The following is a 17,839-nucleotide window of genomic DNA, read 5'->3' as shown; positions in this document are numbered from 1 at the left end:
CACAAATTGACCTCTGTATAAAGACTGCCTGCTTCATAACAACACCTTCTACACAAATTGACCTCTGTATAAAGACTGCCTGCTTCATAACAACACCTTCTACACAAGTTGACCTCCGTATAAAGACTGCCTGCTTCATAACAACACCTTCTACACAAGTTGACCTCCGTATAAAGACTGCCTGCTTCATAACAACACCTTCTACACAAATTGACCTCTGTATAAAGACTGCCTGCTTCATAACAACACCTTCTACACAAGTTGACCTCTGTTATAAAAGACTGCCTGCTTCATAACAACACCTTCTACACAAGTTGACCTCCGTATAAAGACTGCCTGCTTCATAACAACACCTTCTACACAAATTGACCTCCGTATAAAGACTGCCTGCTTCATAACAACACCTTCTACACAAATTGACCTCCATATAAAGACTGCCTGCTTCATAACAACACCTTCTACACAAGTTGACCTCCGTATAAAGACCGCCTGCTTCATAACAACACCTACACAAATTGACCTCCGTATAAAGACTGCCTGCTTCATAACAACACCTTCTACACAAGTTGACCTCTGTATAAAGACTGCCTGCTTCATAACAACACCTTCTACACAAATTGACCTCCGTATAAAGACTGCCTGCTTCATAACAACACCTTCTACACAAATTGACCTCCGTATAAAGACTGCCTGCTTCATAACAACACCTTCTACACAAGTTGACCTCTGTATAAAGACTGCCTGCTTCATAACAACACCTTCTACACAAATTGACCTCCGTATAAAGACTGCCTGCTTCATAACAACACCTTCTACACAAATTGACCTCCGTATAAAGACTGCCTGCTTCATAACAACACCTTCTACACAAGTTGACCTCTGTATAAAGACTGCCTTGCTTCATAACAACACCTTCTACACAAGTTGACCTCTGTATAAAGACTGCCTGCTTCATAACAACACCTTCTACACAAGTTGACCTCTAGCAGGAGAGGAAGTACAATGGCTTCTACTGCTGGAAATATTTTGATAACAAATCACCTTCTACACAAGTGGACCTCCGTATAAAGACTGCCTGCTTCATAACAACACCTTCTACACAAATTGACCTCTGTATAAAGACTGCCTGCTTCATAACAACACCTTCTACACAAATTGACCTCTGTATAAAGACTGCCTGCTTCATAACAACACCTTCTACACAAATTGACCTCTGTATAAAGACCTGCCTGCTTCATAAACAACACCTTCTACACAAATTGACACAACTCTGCCTCTTCATTGACCTTGACCTCTGTAATAAAGACTAATTAATTGCCTGCTTCATAACAACACATTTTACACAAGTTGACCTCTGTATAAAAACTGTCACTGCTATTACAGACATTTGAAGCTGGCACAAGTCTGGAGCTCTTGACATAAAGGACTGCCTGCTTCATAAGGGAGGCAACACCACACTGAAGAATTTGAAAAACAAGCGCCGAACGGACTTGCAATAACGTGCATATATCCAAGTTGACCTCTGTATTAAAGATTGCTACAAATTGCACTTTGTAGAAACATTTTTCTGTGTAAAAAAACCACTAAAACAAAGATTGTACATTATTTTACAGACAGGTCCAACTAAATATAAACATATTAACCATGCGTAATATTCAAACTCATTGTCAACAAATCATTTTGATTTCAATAACAATTTGAGGTGAAAAAAACAGATGACTTCACATGTAGATGAAGTTCTGAATCACAGTTCTGGGACTCTTTATTAATTGCATAAATTCTGAGTAAAAGAGTCGACATAAAGACATGGATTCTTAATGTTTCTGTGCTCATATTCTACTTCTGGAACATATGAGAGTTTAAGGTTTAGAAACAGATATTTTTAGCGGTGGAAGACATGGCACACAAAAGTTGATCAAGATATTGCTCAAGATAGCTGGTGCAGCATTGGAAACCTATATATCACAAGTAGGTCATCCTGATGCACTTATATTAATTAACATTCTCAAATGTTAGCGCTCTGAGGAAATTTTGACGTAATAGTGCAACCACTACATCTCACTATACACAGGTATACACGGTTAAGTACACAATGACATTTCGGACATCTTGAATAGGGTAAAGATATAAGTACAGTGCATTCCATCAAGATCATTATATCCAACTTCAACTTTTGGTCTCAAATGTGGAAATGAATTGCTGATAGTCTGGTGGTCATTGAGTCGTATGCAAGGTACGGTTTGTGTCTCTCCAACCATATTAATTTGGTTAAAACGCCAACAGAATTTTGTTTAAGTGGCTATTTCAGACGATTGAGGCTGGCAAACTGGAGCTAACAGTCTGGCCAAAGGGAGGCAACTCTCTGAAGAAGAAAAAACAAGCGCCGACGGACTTGCAATACTGCATATCCATGTAACATTGCACTTGGAGGTGTCCTGGGTAAAAAAAAAACCTAAAACATGATTGTACATGTATTGTTTCCATATCTCATCAATCGTACATATTAACATGCGTAATCTAACTCATTTCAACAAATCATTTATTTCAATAACAATTTGAGAAAAAAAACAGATGACTTCACATGTAGATTAAGTTCTGAATCAAGTTGGGTCCTTTTTATAGCAAAATTCGGAGGATGAAGGTCGAAATAAAGAATGATTCTTAATGTTTGTGCTCAATTTCCATTCTACTCTGTGCGCAACATATGAGAGATTAGGTTTAGAACACAGATTTTTTTTCTGAAGAAAAGTCGCAATTTGCTACTTAAAGGGCCACTACCTTTCCGAAACGGCTTTTCATTTTAAAATAGGAATGTAAAACGAGATAAAGAATTTTGTAGAGTCGCAGAAGTTATTAACTATACGTTTACAAGCACTCTTATCATCACCTTCAGAACTGTTTAATTAGAATAAATAAAATGTTAATTTTCATAACGCGGGTCGTTTTATGTTTCCCGCCGTCGTCCTAAATGCCGCGCGGTAGTTGACTATCACTGCGCCAGACGGCGAAACAGCGAAATGAATCTCCACTGTTATCGTACATTAGACAGGAAATCTTGCATATGTTTGGTGTTGTAACCTCATCTTAAGCCATTGATATATATTTTCTTTTGTTATTAATGTTTTTAAGAAACCTTTAATTTTCCTCCGGAAAGGTAGTGGGCCTTTAAATTAACCTGTCTAACACATTTGTGTGGTTTTCTGAACACCTCTTATATAAAAGATCAACTGATCAATCGATATGAATGTAACATACAATGTATTTTTATCAGCAAGATTGAATATAATGATCAATACATACGACAACAAGAGAAAAGCATAAATGTAATGACATAATAATATATTTACATGTATATAACTGTCGTATGATTCTTCTAGAATACATATACGACAAGAATTATTATAACTTAATGTAATAATATATATCTACAAAGTACATCAAAGCAATCAAACAAACAAATAAACATATGCTGGTCTCTAAATTACATGTACAATATTGTTTATCTACATACTATGACCTAAGGTCTTTGGTGACAGTGAAATAGCACTATAAATCTGGACAGAGACCCCTGAGAGTATGTTTTAACCCTTGAAAATCATATTTGACTCTTGGGTTTGAAGCTTATGTCTATTTGCAGTATGTTTTGACTCTTCATATTTCTGTAAATGGTGGTTCATTTGACTTCTGAAATTGTTAAAAGTTAAAGATCACTTGGATCTTGTATATAAAAAGGGCAAAAGTGCCATCATTATATCTATACACGACACCAATATACCGCAGCCTCCCAAAACACACAGACATGCACACAGCTACATATACATATACATGTATCTTCACAATTGTTTAAACGTTGTAAATATATATATGGCATAGTAAAGGTTACATCATGCTGTCTGGAATCCAAGCTTCATGTGCCGTTTTTGAAAGAAAGAGCTATATCATTTATATGTCCTCGGTTCCATTATATAAGACGTTATACTAGAAAATAAAAGCACAGTTATAAAAGTCTCATCCTGACCAAAATTTGTTAAATGTTACTAAGGGTATGGTTATAATAATAATAAAGAACAGAAAAGCATGTATTTCATCATCTGGATGTTCATTATTGATGTGCGAGTTATCGTTCTTCGCATACTGGACACGAAACTTGCATGTCCCACTACCTTTCCGAAACGGCTGTTAATTTTTAAAATGAAAATGTAAAACGAGATCGATAATTTTGTGGAATCGCTAAAGTTATTAACTTGCCGTTAATACTACACGTATCATCACTTTCTGACCAATTCGATTAAAATAAATAATTTTCATAACGCTGGTTGTTTTATATGTTTCCCGCCGTCGTCCTAAATACCGCGCAGAAGTTGACTACACAGCGTCGGTCATCGGTATATTTTCTGATGTTATTAATGTTTAAAAAAAAAAAAATGAAATAAAAAAAAATTAATGTTTTACTCCGGAAAGGTAGTGGGCCTTTAAGGAGTGGTTTAGTTCTCCAGCCAAACACTTAGTACGTTTATATAATATTACGTATATGATATAGGATCATGGGTTTCTAAGCTATAACACAATACCAGGTACTCCGAAGAAACAGTCTACGTATGCCCGTTATCAGTTAAGCTGATGTAAATTAGACCTTAGTACATCAAAATAACAGTGAAACATGAATTACGATAATTGTCAGACTTTTGTTATTGCACATTGAAGAACCACGATAAGATTCACAGGAATCCATATAGTTACAAACCTATATAATTGTAATATTTTATCAACATAGTCAGCGCTTTAGAAATAGTAAATTGTTCTAAAGTTTTCATAACGATTTTACAAATACATGACGTGACTGTAGTAGTTTTATATATAATTCACGCGTGAAATGAAAACTTCCACAATACTTCAGAAATGAATGCTCAACGATAATAAACAGAGCAATAATGAAAAACAAAAGCGATTGTAACATTATAAAACTGCTGATTCCAATTATTAAATGATAATATAACATGAATATATAAGGGATATAAGCTTCAAACTGTCTTTTATTATGTGAAATATTGGAATGTGTTCGTCGCTGACGTACCTCAGACAGTTAAATATTTCAAATATTAGACAGTTTAAGGCCTACATCCTGCTTAAAACACGGTCCTTTTTGTGCTAATATTGGACGGTAACATTGTCCGTTCAGTATGTGCAATGGGCTATGAAGTCTATTGAAGCTCACCTTGCATGCCTATTTCATGTGCTAGAGGTGTATGGAATCATGGGCGAGATCATTCTAGTTTCAATTGACAAAATGTCATCAGAGGGTTAGGTTGGCTTCCAGCACAGTGTATAACATTGTAATGTTATATCATCTACGTCAAAATGGATTACTTAGTAAATATGATAAATGTCTTGAAAAACGGACTTAACTTATATACAATGTAATTAAAATCATACAATCAAACGTTGTGGATATTTCAGTACTACGTGTAGAAATAATTACTATAATCAATATTTCTCGAATTATACACAAATCTGCTAAGGAACCACAAAATCTGTAAGTGCATAAATAATGTCACTCAAGAAGAATTATTGCCAAAATTATATAGATCCAATGGATATTTAGAGCTGAAAAGTGTCTGTTATAGTAAAGTGCTTTAATATATGTTTTGAATCATCATTTTTGATTTTTACCTGTATGCGGAGAATGCGGTTATTGCAATTTACATATTAATATCCATTTGTAGCAAAATATTTGGGAAAAACATGGATTTTAAATTTCTGTATTCGTAATTCATCGTTTATTTTAATCACTTGTCTACTAAAACCTTCACCTGAAAGGTACTGTCAAATATGCTACCTTTGGCAGTGCATTATTTACCTGTAGCTGTCCAATAGGTTGGAACTTATTGGGCAGCTACAGGTAAATAATGGACTGCTAAAGGTAACATAGAGGACAGTGACAAGTGAGGTCTGTGGTTTCTGTTGAATATTGTACTAGAAAGACAAAGCAGCATTGGATGAGATCACAAATGTGTTTTGACTAGCAAAACCAATGCACGATAAAGAAAGCTGTCCTCTCTTGAACCTGTAATTTCTTCCTAACGTCTTCTATGACACCGCCAATGTAACCATTAACAGACATTTTTTGGCCTTATCTTATTTGTTTGAATAACAATCTGTGATTTCATGGTATTTTTGGAAAGACCACAATTGTCACGAAGTCCCGAGACACGCAGAATTTAGCCTGGGAATACTCTTTGGTTGCAACTCCCACAGATCGTGAAACCCTCGTCACTCTTGATTTCCAGGTAACTGTTACAATCCTCACACAGTATCTTCTTTAAAAGTGAAACGTTGTAAGCTTCGTATCCGTTTGACGTGGTGAATGCGAGTGTAAACTCAACTCGTTCTCCAGCATATGGCTGGCCGAAGAGTTTTTGTTCTGTCCGAATAGGAACGAAAAACACCTTCAACTTGCACAGAGTTTCCCCAAGGTCCAGGTCTATGTACCCAGTTTGCCTTTGCCTATTTGGTCTACATATGGTACCTTTCAGCAAAGCCAGTTGTGACGTATTGGATTCGCCTTTGACACTACGGTCCTCGATCTGTCTGAGGAATCCGTTTACGGGTACCAGGGCTTTGAATCCCCTTCCTTTTCCCAACCATTCTCGTTGCAGCCTAGGCTTCGGGAAGTACAATTTCTGCAGCTCTTCCCTTATTTCTTTAGCTTCTTGAAGATGATCGACATTTCCTTTTGCACCATCAGTACCGATGCCAATTATACTTAGCGTACAGAATAGATAAAACTTAGACATGGGGCTGCGAAGGAAATTGTTCCACTGTCGCACCTTCAGTAGTACATCATCCTGTTTGTAATTGCGCGGGAAAAGGTTATGGCGTATCGCATGGATCCATTCACTGTAGCACATTTCTAGCACTCTCCGTTTCTCGGTGACACCATCTCTCGCGATTTCTTCAAAACATTCCTCGTAGATTTTTACAAGTTCTTCTACGTCATCTTTTCTGGTTATCAGCTGAAGCACCCCAAGGTTGCCTTCTTTTCCATACTTCAATTTGATTGCTGCTGCCTTAAAACATCTGGCTGAGATCCCTTCTTTGTTTGAAATGTATTGAAGCATAGGTATAGGATTGTTGAATAGGTTGTTGTACAGGTTGATATTTCTGTAGTATTCCGGATGGAGTTCATTAAAATCCACAACACTGTAACATTCCATGAAAAGTTCTGCTATGTCTGTGATGCTCTCCTTCACAAACCGCCCTGGAGCTGTTCCGTCGGCTATTTGCAAATAATCCCCGAAGTTGGAGATACCTTTTGGGAAGTTATTGGCAATAAAAGTACACACCTGTAAACGTACCCCTATTTCGCTGATATATCCATATCCTTCTTCACTCCCAATTGGCGTAATCTCCCGTCGCTGCGTGAAATACTTACATGCACAGATAGCTATCTTTATGATGTCTTCGATCCGACTTGGATACCTATCTGCAGTTGTTTTCTTCGAGGGTTTCTCGCCGAATCGACCCGTGAATTTCTCTATGCACGCTTGATAGTGTGTACCAAACATATGGTAGATGTACATCAATGTTAACTTCGTATTTTCATTGATGTCGTCGATCCTCTTTCCTTTCGTTTCCTTCTCGCAAAGTGAAAGTGCTTTTTCAAAGCAACTTCTTGCAGTTTCCTCTTCATCCGGTTGACAAATCGTGAATAAGCGACCTAGATGTGCATGGAAATTGGGATTTTCTGGAAACGCTTTCACCAATTTCTGAATGACTTTTATTCGCTCTGTGTATGGTGCTTTACATGGGATGTCTTCTAACAAAGTAGAAAACTTTCTTTTCCTCGTAGATATTTCTCCCTCGCCCACGTCTTTGTAATCCCGGTGGAGAAATGTTCGAGATAACGTTTCTATGACAATGTTCGTCCTATCATCAGATTTTCCAGCCCTCTTTTTACTTTCGTCTATGAATCTGAAGGCAAAGTCCATCAACTTTACCTTTGCTTGTATACTGAGGCCACTGTCTGCGGCTGTGTCATCGTATGTTTGTGGCCACGTGAGGATTTGATCAAGAATGCATTTTGCTATGATATAATGACATACTCTTATGTTATTCTTTCTACTTTCGCAAGGTACTATTAACTCTTGCACAAAATGTGGGAAATCAGATTCGGTGACATCGTAGTTTGGTGGCTTTCCTAACATGGCGGCAAAGTATTGGCATGGCATCGAAGTTTGTCCATAGTAATAAGCCATCGAGAGGAATCCAAGAATCTCTTGTCCTGGCTGCAGAGTTTTGGTTGGGTTGGAATCAAGCTGAAGATAACCTCTGACATATGAGGCAATGCCGCGGTACTCGTCCAGGAATGTCGTTAGTCCGAATTCATACACGGAATGGGGATGGCCTTGGCAAACATCATCGACAAGCTTCTGTAGAGCATCTTTCTTCACATCGTCACACTGCTCCATGAACTTCAAGCTAATTCCCGTTGCTTCTTTCTCGGAGACCTGTCCTTTCAAAAAGAACTTGTTTTCTGGATGTTCAGTCATACTTATATGATGAGGATATCGCTTCACTTGCAAAATTACTATGCTGACGTGTCCCAATAACTTGATCAACTGCTTGGATAATTTGTCCTCTCCTCCGTCTACCAATAACACCAGGGTAAGGTGCGTTTTTTCGAAGAGAGATTCCAAGTCGTGGGCTAGATTTTGAACCGATATGGTAGGGCGAATTTTCACTTGAGCACACGGAGATGATTTCCTTAGCTCCCAAAGGACTCGTTGCATAAGGGTTGTTCCGCCAGAGCCAGGGGCATGGTACAATTTTACAACACCAGATCTAAATGGCTCGAGAAATTTTTCCTTAACCCTTTTAACGATAGACTCCGTGATATCTCGGTCCGCGTCAAAATGACCAGCGTTGCATTCGTAATACGCAAACCAGCGTAGAGTTCCTCCTTTGAGGAATTTATCTCCTTCTTCCTTCAACTCATCCAAATCGACTGGTCGAGAGCGAGGATAGTTAAGGTAAAGTACATCTAAATTCTCTCGAAGATTTGAAACAAAGGATTCGTCTAGATCCGGATTGTTTGTATCGTCTGATGTAGGAAGTTGATACAGCGTCTTTGTCTGTTTCAGATCGTCAACAAGAGAAGTTTGGGAGAGAGCTTTACAAAACTCTTGAAAGCTGCATCGCAGTTTGAAATCGACATGTACGGCTTTGTAAAGCCATGATGTCGACTCACAAGGCATCTTTTGCGGATCGCATACAATGAATGTTGGAGCAGGGTCGATGTGTTCTTCCAGCTTTGATATGGTTTTCTGCATGCACTGCAATGTTTCTTCATCTTCTGGGAGTATTATTATGCATTTTACAGTGGAATATGTCTCAGTGAATTCGGCCATTTTCGTGAAATGCTGATCAAATTTTGTTTTTACTTTTCGGAACCACTCTCTACAATTCCCGGACGTTAGACTGTCTGCTTCTTGAACAGATCCTCTGATCAAGCACCATTCTGTCCCGTAATCGGAGAATTTTGCCGAGTCCTTCCACGTACATGTGTATAGCGCACGTCTTTTCTATATGCGTTCCTCCAATACGGTGAGGAGTCCGTTACTCCGGCTTTCTACGTCAAAGTCAAACACTGCAAGCCAGGGTACGAGTGCAAGGCAATCTAGATATTTCATCTTCTCTTTAAAACACACAAGGAGTACGTAATGACCACCACTAAAGTTTTTGACAAATTCGATAAGGTATCTTGGGTCGGAATGAACATCTTTAACATTGTCATGATAACTAGATGCTGTCGTCGTCGTAGAACATTTCGGAGGCTGCCTGCCCACGGCTGCTGGATGTTGTTTATTATCAGTTGTTCCAACTGCCGCAGCATACGACTTCATCTTGCTACCGGCAGTCTCAGTTGCGCTTGTTTCGGGTTTAACAAGTTTGCCTCCTGCACCTACTATGCTATCATTGTCCGAATCTGAATCAACGAAGACGTTCGGGGTTGGCATATTTTCGGAGGTAGATGCTTGGGCTGCTTTTACCGGAATGACTTTTGGCATGACTGGTTTAGTGATAGATTTTACAAAATACTGACCTCCTACAAGGTTAAGATTAAACCTATAATCATGTTCTTTCAAAAATGTAATAAGTTTTTTCCCAGAAAGTTCATGAAATGTTTGTTCTTTAGCTTTTTGTTCCACTAGCATTTTTTTGAACTCACTTTCAAGTTTTTGCAAGTTCAGTCCACTAAATTTTTCCGGATGCCGCTCAATAATCATTTCTAGACTTCTAACAATCATTTCTTCCGGATCTTTTGACGTCGATGATACTATAACAAAAGTAAAAGAGAGAATACATAGAATGCTCTTTTCTATACTTTAATAATGCTAGTTGTGTAAGTAAAAATGGTGTCAGAAAAAAATACATGTATAAAGGACAAACGAGTACATATTTTATCATGAACAAGCGTTAGTGAATTGTAACTAACACCATCAGGTGATGGTCCAAAGAAGGGAACAATAAAATTGTATATTAGCACTAACACCACGAAACTCGATCGAGTACTTCAAGTGTGCAATAGCCTTTTTATCATACAAAATGAAATTTAAAAACAAATACAGCGATTAAGGTAAACTTGAAAACCGTTAACGTTTTATTAAAGATAAAAATCAACGGATATATAAACACCGAAAGGCAGTATATAGAACTAAGTATAACGTATAGATGTTTCATAATTATTAACAGAAACTGCTTACAAGTGTAATATATCCAATACAAATGATCTGGAATAGTAAACGTTTCCCGTTTCATAGGCGGAAACAGTGATATTTCGGTCACTTTAAACGTACGGGGCACATCAAACATGTTCTTAATAAACAGTTGCCTTTCATATCGATGTCAATTATGCACCAAAAGGGGTTGATAATTTTGTCCTTTATAGACAAATGTCGTTTTTATAGAGGTGTACTTTGTTGGATGTTTGACTGTATTATGCATATTTCACTTACCTTTTCGTTCAGTGTCTGAATTTCTGTCAGAACTCCCCACGATAGTATTGGTGGTCCCGATCATTACATTGCTGCAATTGGTGATGTGTAAAGCTGCATGGGGTACTGGTCGGTCTGAAAGATTCAATTTCCATACTGTCGTTTTTAGCTCTTCAAAACTGGTTTTTCAACCTACATAATTAAGTCTTTGTATTTGAAATGTGAACTGAATATGTCAAATCTTCTTTTCATCTGAATAAATGTTTAATTAATGTCTAACTACAAAATGTCGTGCTGTTGCATGTATATTGCGTAATACAAATACTATTCATACCAGGCGTCGGTTGTGTTGGACCAAATAAAATGGCTCGAATTGCACTTGTCATTTTTGCGTTGTTGAAGACGCTTTCATTTGGACGAGCTGTAAACAAACCAAATACATCTCTGTATCTAAGTGAAATGCAAAACAGTTTTCTACCAATAGATACCACGCTCAAAGCAAGACTGTTTGCCGTTCTGACAAAAAGTAAATATTTCCACGATAGCTTTGTTTCATGATCGAAATAATGATGAGAAACAAAACTTCAATGGGGCGAGATGACCCATGCACAATTGTGCGAGGTCCTTAGTATTTTACTTTTCATGCTGAACCTGATACACACGCTTAAGAGGAGTTGTCCTGATAAAACACAGTATATTATAAAATTATGATTTTTATTAACCAAGTTACCATGGTACCCTACATGCACATGTCATAAAAATAAGGAGTTTTTGGTGTTTTTTTTTTTTTTTTTTACAAATGGACGTATGAACAGTTAGTATACCCCATTAACTAATGCAAGTGCCATGTAATAAACAAATACGTGTGGAGATTAAAATACAAATAATATAGATACTGACCTAGATTTGGTTTAGGACATGCTGTGTGCAAGTCCTCAGTCAGTTGTTTCCAAACGTCACGGATATAAGCCTCTGGCTGTTCCATGAAGTCCTTGGCAATGCTGTGCCAATCTTTTAACATGACTTGGGCACAGAAAGACTGGTCCTCCCCGTAGCTTGTCTCTATTTGGACTATCTGGGAGCGAGTAAAGCCAAGTCTCATTCCAAGTTCTTGCCATTTTTGTGTCGTAGCAAGCTCCTCGCTTAAATGTTGAATGTATGATTTCGACGCATCTTTCACTACAAATTGGAAAACAAAAACAATTCAGCTGCAAAACTACAGACATACAATTATATATATACAATTTTACCGATTGACTATGATTTTGCTCAATCAGACTGGTAAGGTTGAAAGAAACCAAATATGAATTGATTTATGAAAATCTTCGGAAAATCTTAAGTATTATTCACTACCTATACACGACCCGTTAACAATTAAAAACTTTTCAGTTCGTGCAAAAATCTAGCTCTATGTCACTCCAAGATCAATTGAACGAAGTTTGTTTTCAAATTCATAAAGAGTGTATGATTTTATCACAAGAGGCACAAATGGGTATTTCAATCACTTATCCTTAATGCCATTCATTGATCATACATGCCTTTATTTCTTGTTTTGTCATCAGGAGCCTTCTGTTTTGCTTGCTTGCGTCTATGCTTGCGGTTCATAATGACATGCAACTGAAAAACAAACACAAAGTAAGAAATTATACAACCGGGTCTGACAAAGGAGAACCGGATGGAGACGAAATCGTCCCCATATTCACTGAAGACGTGCTGCACACAAGCTGAGGTCCCAATCGACAATCACATAGAAGTTTGATATTTCAGATGGAATTATGGTACCGGCCGTCAACTGTCACAAAAATCTCCGTCTTCCAACTCATTCCTTGGATATTCAAACTAACAAACAATGTACATGATTGAAACAAAAAGGTAGGTACTTCCATTGTCATACAAAATATAGGTATCCTTACTGTAACACAAAAAGTAAAATAATACAAATGAAGACATATTTTGTTTTTCCTATTTTGTGTCAAGGACTTGTGTACGTGGATATGGTCTTCACATCCAATCGTGGTTTTGCCAAGAGAAACATTACAATAGATGGGGAATAGTGTGATTTACAATGTACAACCATTTAAAATTAAGACGATACATATGAGATGTCCAAATAAATGTTATATCATCGATTTCAGAGGTAATTTCATGTTGATATCCTACCTGTGTTTTCTACACTCGAAGCGACCGTGGCTCCATCTTCAATGTATGTGGATCATATACATTTTCTACCTTGTTAGAGCACTGTGGTACCTGAAAGCATTGGCAGAAATCTACGTACGAATAAAGAAATGTACTGGGCAGAAGAAAACATCATAAATGTATTAGTAAATATATATAATAACCAAGCGACTCTACGGATATGAATTTCACAATAGTTCTGTTAGTGGCAATTTATGCTCTTTTTGAAAATAGAATCTTTGTAATGAAGGTGAACATTGTAAACGAAATTATAAATAAGGGTATTTCGATCCGTCTGCTGTCAGCTAGATCTACCTGTATATCATTTAAGGACGTACAATACAATAAAAAAGGATTTATTAGGCAGGCTATGCATTGTTGTCGAAATATTGATGTTTAGTTTGTATTTTGTTGGACATCAATCAAATAATGGAGCTCTATATATATGCCAAAGATCAATTTGTTCTATTTGTTACCAGCCGAGCTATAAGGGCCCACTGGGCGTCTTGTAAGGTTTTGTATTCCAGAGATTGTATCGATGCATCTTTGTTATAAGGTAGAGCGTGTTTATGAAATAGACTAAACCGGAAGCATGTGCTCTCTGTTGGGATTAAATCGATAATTCAAATCGAAAGTTGAAGTAATGTATTTCCCGGAAGAAACTTGATCAGATTGACCTACATGTTTTAATACACTTTATAACTACATTGTATCTAGAAAACTAAAATAAGTTTTTGTAAGCTTTCTGAGCTATGTATAAACGCTCACTTACATTACATGTACGTCTCTAATGAGATCACGATTGAAGCTTATTCAACTTAAGCTTTATGATTACTTACCCAGGTATTGACCAGATAGTCCATAGATTTGAAAAGCAAAACTTACTTTTACCTATCTAGGCTACAAGCTTTTAACGTATATTGTCCAATACAAAATTTATCCTGAGTTTTAAAGGTAAGTAGTCTTCGCCCCTGGTAGGACACGAAACTAGCCATCGACCAAAGGGTGTCATTACCTGCATACCCAGACCACCGTCACTATCTAGGCCTATTGATCTGTGTATATATATAGAGGTATCCCAGACTGCATTGCACGTTTAAATAGATTACTGTTATGTCAACAAAGCGACGGATGATTGGCTGGATTTGTTTTATATTTCAGCCAACTTTCATAACTTTGCGAGGGAGTGAGAAAGTTTGAGAGTCAAGCAAAGGGGTCCAAAAGCTCAAGAATAAATTATATAAACACAATTTTTCTAAGGCACAGGTACATGTAGAATGATTGATTTCAAATGCATCAGCCCGCTAGGTTCCTTCTCTACCTAAAGTCTAATCTAATTTGTCATTAGATTATTTCCGCGACAGTAAGCATGCATTTTATTTTATCGAACTTATGCAAAAGGGGTTATGAATTTCCCATCTAACTAATATTACATTGCTTTCAATTCTATCGGCGGAATCTTTCAGTGATATAGCTCAATAAAAAGGACATTTGTTCCACTTTACAAGAAGACATAACATAGGTATACAGCAGTCTCGCAAAACACGCACTTCACACACAGCACACCGCATATATGGGCGATCGTCCTTGCATGGCACTGGCTATTAATTTATTCAAACAAACAAACAAACAAAACCAATTCTATCGGATACTAGAAGCATTCGATGTCAATGGAAAGGTAATGCATTAAAGTTTCGTACTTTTGTTTTTTTGTGCTTATTTATTTACTATCTTTACTTCAGATAATGAATTAGATGGTTTATTTAATTACGTCAGTGCCTTCTTCAGATTATTCAATCTTTCAATTAAAAAAAACTCTTTTGTTGCAAAATAAAACCTAAAGAAAATACACTAAAATGTTATAGTGCTTTAAACCACAATCATTATTAATTTGGTTGAGACATACTTACTTACTTGGACCTAGAACGACGAATCCCCATCCCTCTCTGTTCTGTGCAGCTTTGTATGAAGTGTCCTAGTTCTACTTCTTCTCTATCAATTAATGTTCGATGATTCTTCTCCACGTTGTCTAAGAACGTCCTCATTTATTCGCTTCTGTATCCACTCCACTGCCATCTTCTACACAAACCATCTCCATTTCCTACTTCGTAAAATATTTCCATAACTGTATTTTGCAGTAAGTATGACTTTCTTCTATATCTTTCTTGACCATAGAATTCTCACGATTTTTCTGAATCGGGTGTTTGAATGCCAGATATTTTGTTCAATGTCTTTTCTGCCATTCACCTGCATTCTGCTCCATATAAAAATTGGTTAGGTTTTACATTTACATATGTAATACATCGTAACCATCATTTTCTGTTAATGGACGTTAATCTCCTGATGTTTCGAAGTCAATGAAATGATTTTCTGACTTTCTCAAGTCTAGTTTCCTCCCAATCTAAAACACATTGCGCGCTTACATGTACATCTGGGCCATCGAAAAGAATTTCTTTCGTTCCTCATTACAGCTATGTACGACGATGTTCTTCATCATCAATGTACCCTTTTTAATCCCTCCTCTTCTTTCCTCTGTAGTAATAAACGTTGTTTCCATTCTGTTCACAATAATCTTGCGAAATACTTGCGGTTTATGGATAGTTGGTGATGCCTGTCCATTTAGTACAGGTGGTGGTATGATCAATTTTCTTTGGTACTTTAACGAGTCATCATAGGTGTGGTTTCAAAGATTTTCTAGGAGAGTGGATGCAGCAACCATATGATTAGTTCACTTTGTAATCCGCTGTTAGCAGATAGTCTCTTTCTGATCTGGTACACGTCTCCCATCCATTGCTTGTAGACGCCATGTGCGAACGATTTCGTGTAACTATTGGATGTAAATATCGAAGTACTAATTTTCGAATCCATTTTTCACTCGCTCGGATTGTTCTGACACACTTTCTATTTTCATACCTCCACTCTTGTCAGTGAGTTTCCATGTTCAGATTGTGATCCATTCTATGTGTAGGTATGTCCTCTGTACAGCCCTACATCTTTCTTTCAGTTGTTTTTTGTCCCTTTGAATTATCCATCGAATCTTGTTCCTCAGATCTTTTATTGATGGTTTTCGAGTATGTGGCATTTTGTTCAATTCGAAATATTATTTTATCCCTGTACATGTATGTATCTACATAAAACAGATGGAAATCTCTCCACTTCTTTTGGTGTTGTTTCATCAGTTCCACTTGTTTTAGGGTTGTTTCATCAGTTTTAATTTATCATTTGCAGTGACCAGGCGATGATCACTTCCTACATGTACATAATCTTTCAATTTCACATCCTGCAGTGATCTTCTCCATTTTCCTTACAAGGCCAATCTATATGCTTTCGATCACAGTGTGATACGTACATGTACATGTATGATGTCAGCTTGTGGTTGTATCTTACTGTCGAAGAAGTTTCCATCCACAAGGTAACCAACCGGTAAATTCCATCTTTCGTGTATTACTTGTACCACGACTATCTCATTACTCTTTCTAACCATTGACTGTCTGCTAATATTGTTGTAAAAACTTGCGTTGGAACCTTCTCTTGATCGAATACCATACACATCTCAAGCGTCTTCGCCCGTTCATGTGTTGGAAACTTCGAAGGTAATGTTTTACAGTTTCTTCACAGGATGGTTCTCCGTATATTGCATTAAAGCAACCCCTTTCCTGATACCTTGTTGTCTTTTTCTCCCCGAGTAAAGAACGATGTATCTCCAGAACTAGTTGTCATTTCGAAAATCCTGTCCATTTGCATTCATTGATATCAAAGTGTTGTTATTTTTACTATGTAAATACCTCAATGTGACATGATCTTTGAGTGTATGACCGAGAGTGTGATGGTACGGGAGAATCAGCACTGCAGGTAGGGCGATAGATTTGTATCTGCAGTCCTCATGATCAATGCATGACATAAAAGACGACTAAATTTGGGACCTGATCGAATGTCTCCCTTGTCGCAACCTTACTTTTGGCCATGAATTGATCGATCGCACCTGTGATGTGATCGCTTAATTAGGTAAATATACTAAAAGGAATACAACATATACATGTACAAACAATCAAGCAAACAAAAAGACATAAATCTATTACCATGATACATAATAACAAATATTTATTGTGTTGTATACAACGTTCGGTACTATATATAGCACCGTCATTCCGACATAACATACATAAGGTCAAGGTGAATAATTTAGCATTAAGGGACATTACATAACGATACGGATGTCTACATGTCTCAAATGGCAGTCAAGCAGAACACAACGATTACCATATTTGTATCTAAATGTCTAAAATACAATTAAATCATGATCAAATAGCGTAGAACTGGCACCAATGATTTCAAATAGAATATTTTATTTGCAAGCTCATTCTTTCAGATTAGCCATTACGAAAATGAAAAAAAAAATGAAGCCATAATAAAACAGTACATATACATCACATATTATAAATGCAATACGAAGGTGGCAATGTACAATTTGAAGAAAGGGCCATAACTCTTCAAAATATGTATGTGCAGATTATTAAAAGTTTTTTCCATTATACAATGAAGCATTTATATGAACTTACATATATCATTTATAAACAGTCATACAGACAAAAATAAATCTCCCAAAAATAACTTCTCAAATCGACAGGTATGATATTAAGATAAGAATGTATATCCATAGCTTATTA

At 36.9% G+C, this 17,839-nt stretch overlaps 1 protein-coding gene across 5 annotated transcripts; it reads right to left on the bottom strand.

Annotated features, from left to right (window-relative positions):
* Window positions 1-1,935: 1,935 nt before the first annotated feature.
* LOC138323340 (uncharacterized) lies at window positions 1,936-17,136 on the bottom strand. Of its 5 annotated transcripts, XM_069267893.1 has the most exons (8): window positions 14,012-14,224; window positions 13,155-13,244; window positions 12,533-12,611; window positions 11,895-12,173; window positions 11,329-11,415; window positions 11,016-11,129; window positions 10,229-10,336; window positions 1,936-2,362 (listed from the first exon to the last, which is right to left on the bottom strand). In XM_069267893.1, the coding sequence occupies exons 3-8, from the start codon at window positions 12,597-12,599 to the stop codon at window positions 2,292-2,294; spliced, it is 726 nt and encodes a 241-aa protein (XP_069123994.1). In that variant the 5' UTR covers window positions 12,600-12,611; window positions 13,155-13,244; window positions 14,012-14,224; the 3' UTR covers window positions 1,936-2,291. The 5 variants fall into 5 exon arrangements, with proteins under 5 accessions (XP_069123994.1, XP_069123993.1, XP_069123991.1 ...); XM_069267892.1 differs by lacking the exons at window positions 1,936-2,362; window positions 14,012-14,224 and adding an exon at window positions 15,083-17,136 and having other exon boundaries at window positions 9,581-10,336; XM_069267890.1 differs by lacking the exon at window positions 1,936-2,362 and having other exon boundaries at window positions 9,581-10,336; window positions 14,188-14,252.
* Window positions 17,137-17,839: the final 703 nt, after the last annotated feature.

This window comes from Argopecten irradians, chromosome 5, assembly GCF_041381155.1.
Source record: "Argopecten irradians isolate NY chromosome 5, Ai_NY, whole genome shotgun sequence".
Lineage (NCBI taxonomy): Eukaryota > Metazoa > Mollusca > Bivalvia > Pectinida > Pectinidae > Argopecten > Argopecten irradians.
The sequence above is the reverse complement of the archived record's forward strand: the minus strand, read 5'-3'. Positions and strand labels throughout refer to the sequence as shown.

What these genes read in the sequence shown, in the direction of transcription:
- LOC138323340 (XM_069267892.1), bottom strand. Translation starts at nt 12,599, where the DNA reads ATGAACCGCAAGCATAGACGCAAGCAAGCAAAACAGAAGGCTCCTGAT. An exon ending in TCCAACACAACCGACGCCTG is followed by an intron (nt 11,130 to 11,328) that starts GTATGAATAGTA and finishes TGAATCTTTCAG; the next exon opens with ACCGACCAGTACCCCATGCA. An exon ending in TTCAGACACTGAACGAAAAG is followed by an intron (nt 10,337 to 11,015) that starts GTAAGTGAAATA and finishes CTTTTGTTATAG; the next exon opens with TATCATCGACGTCAAAAGAT.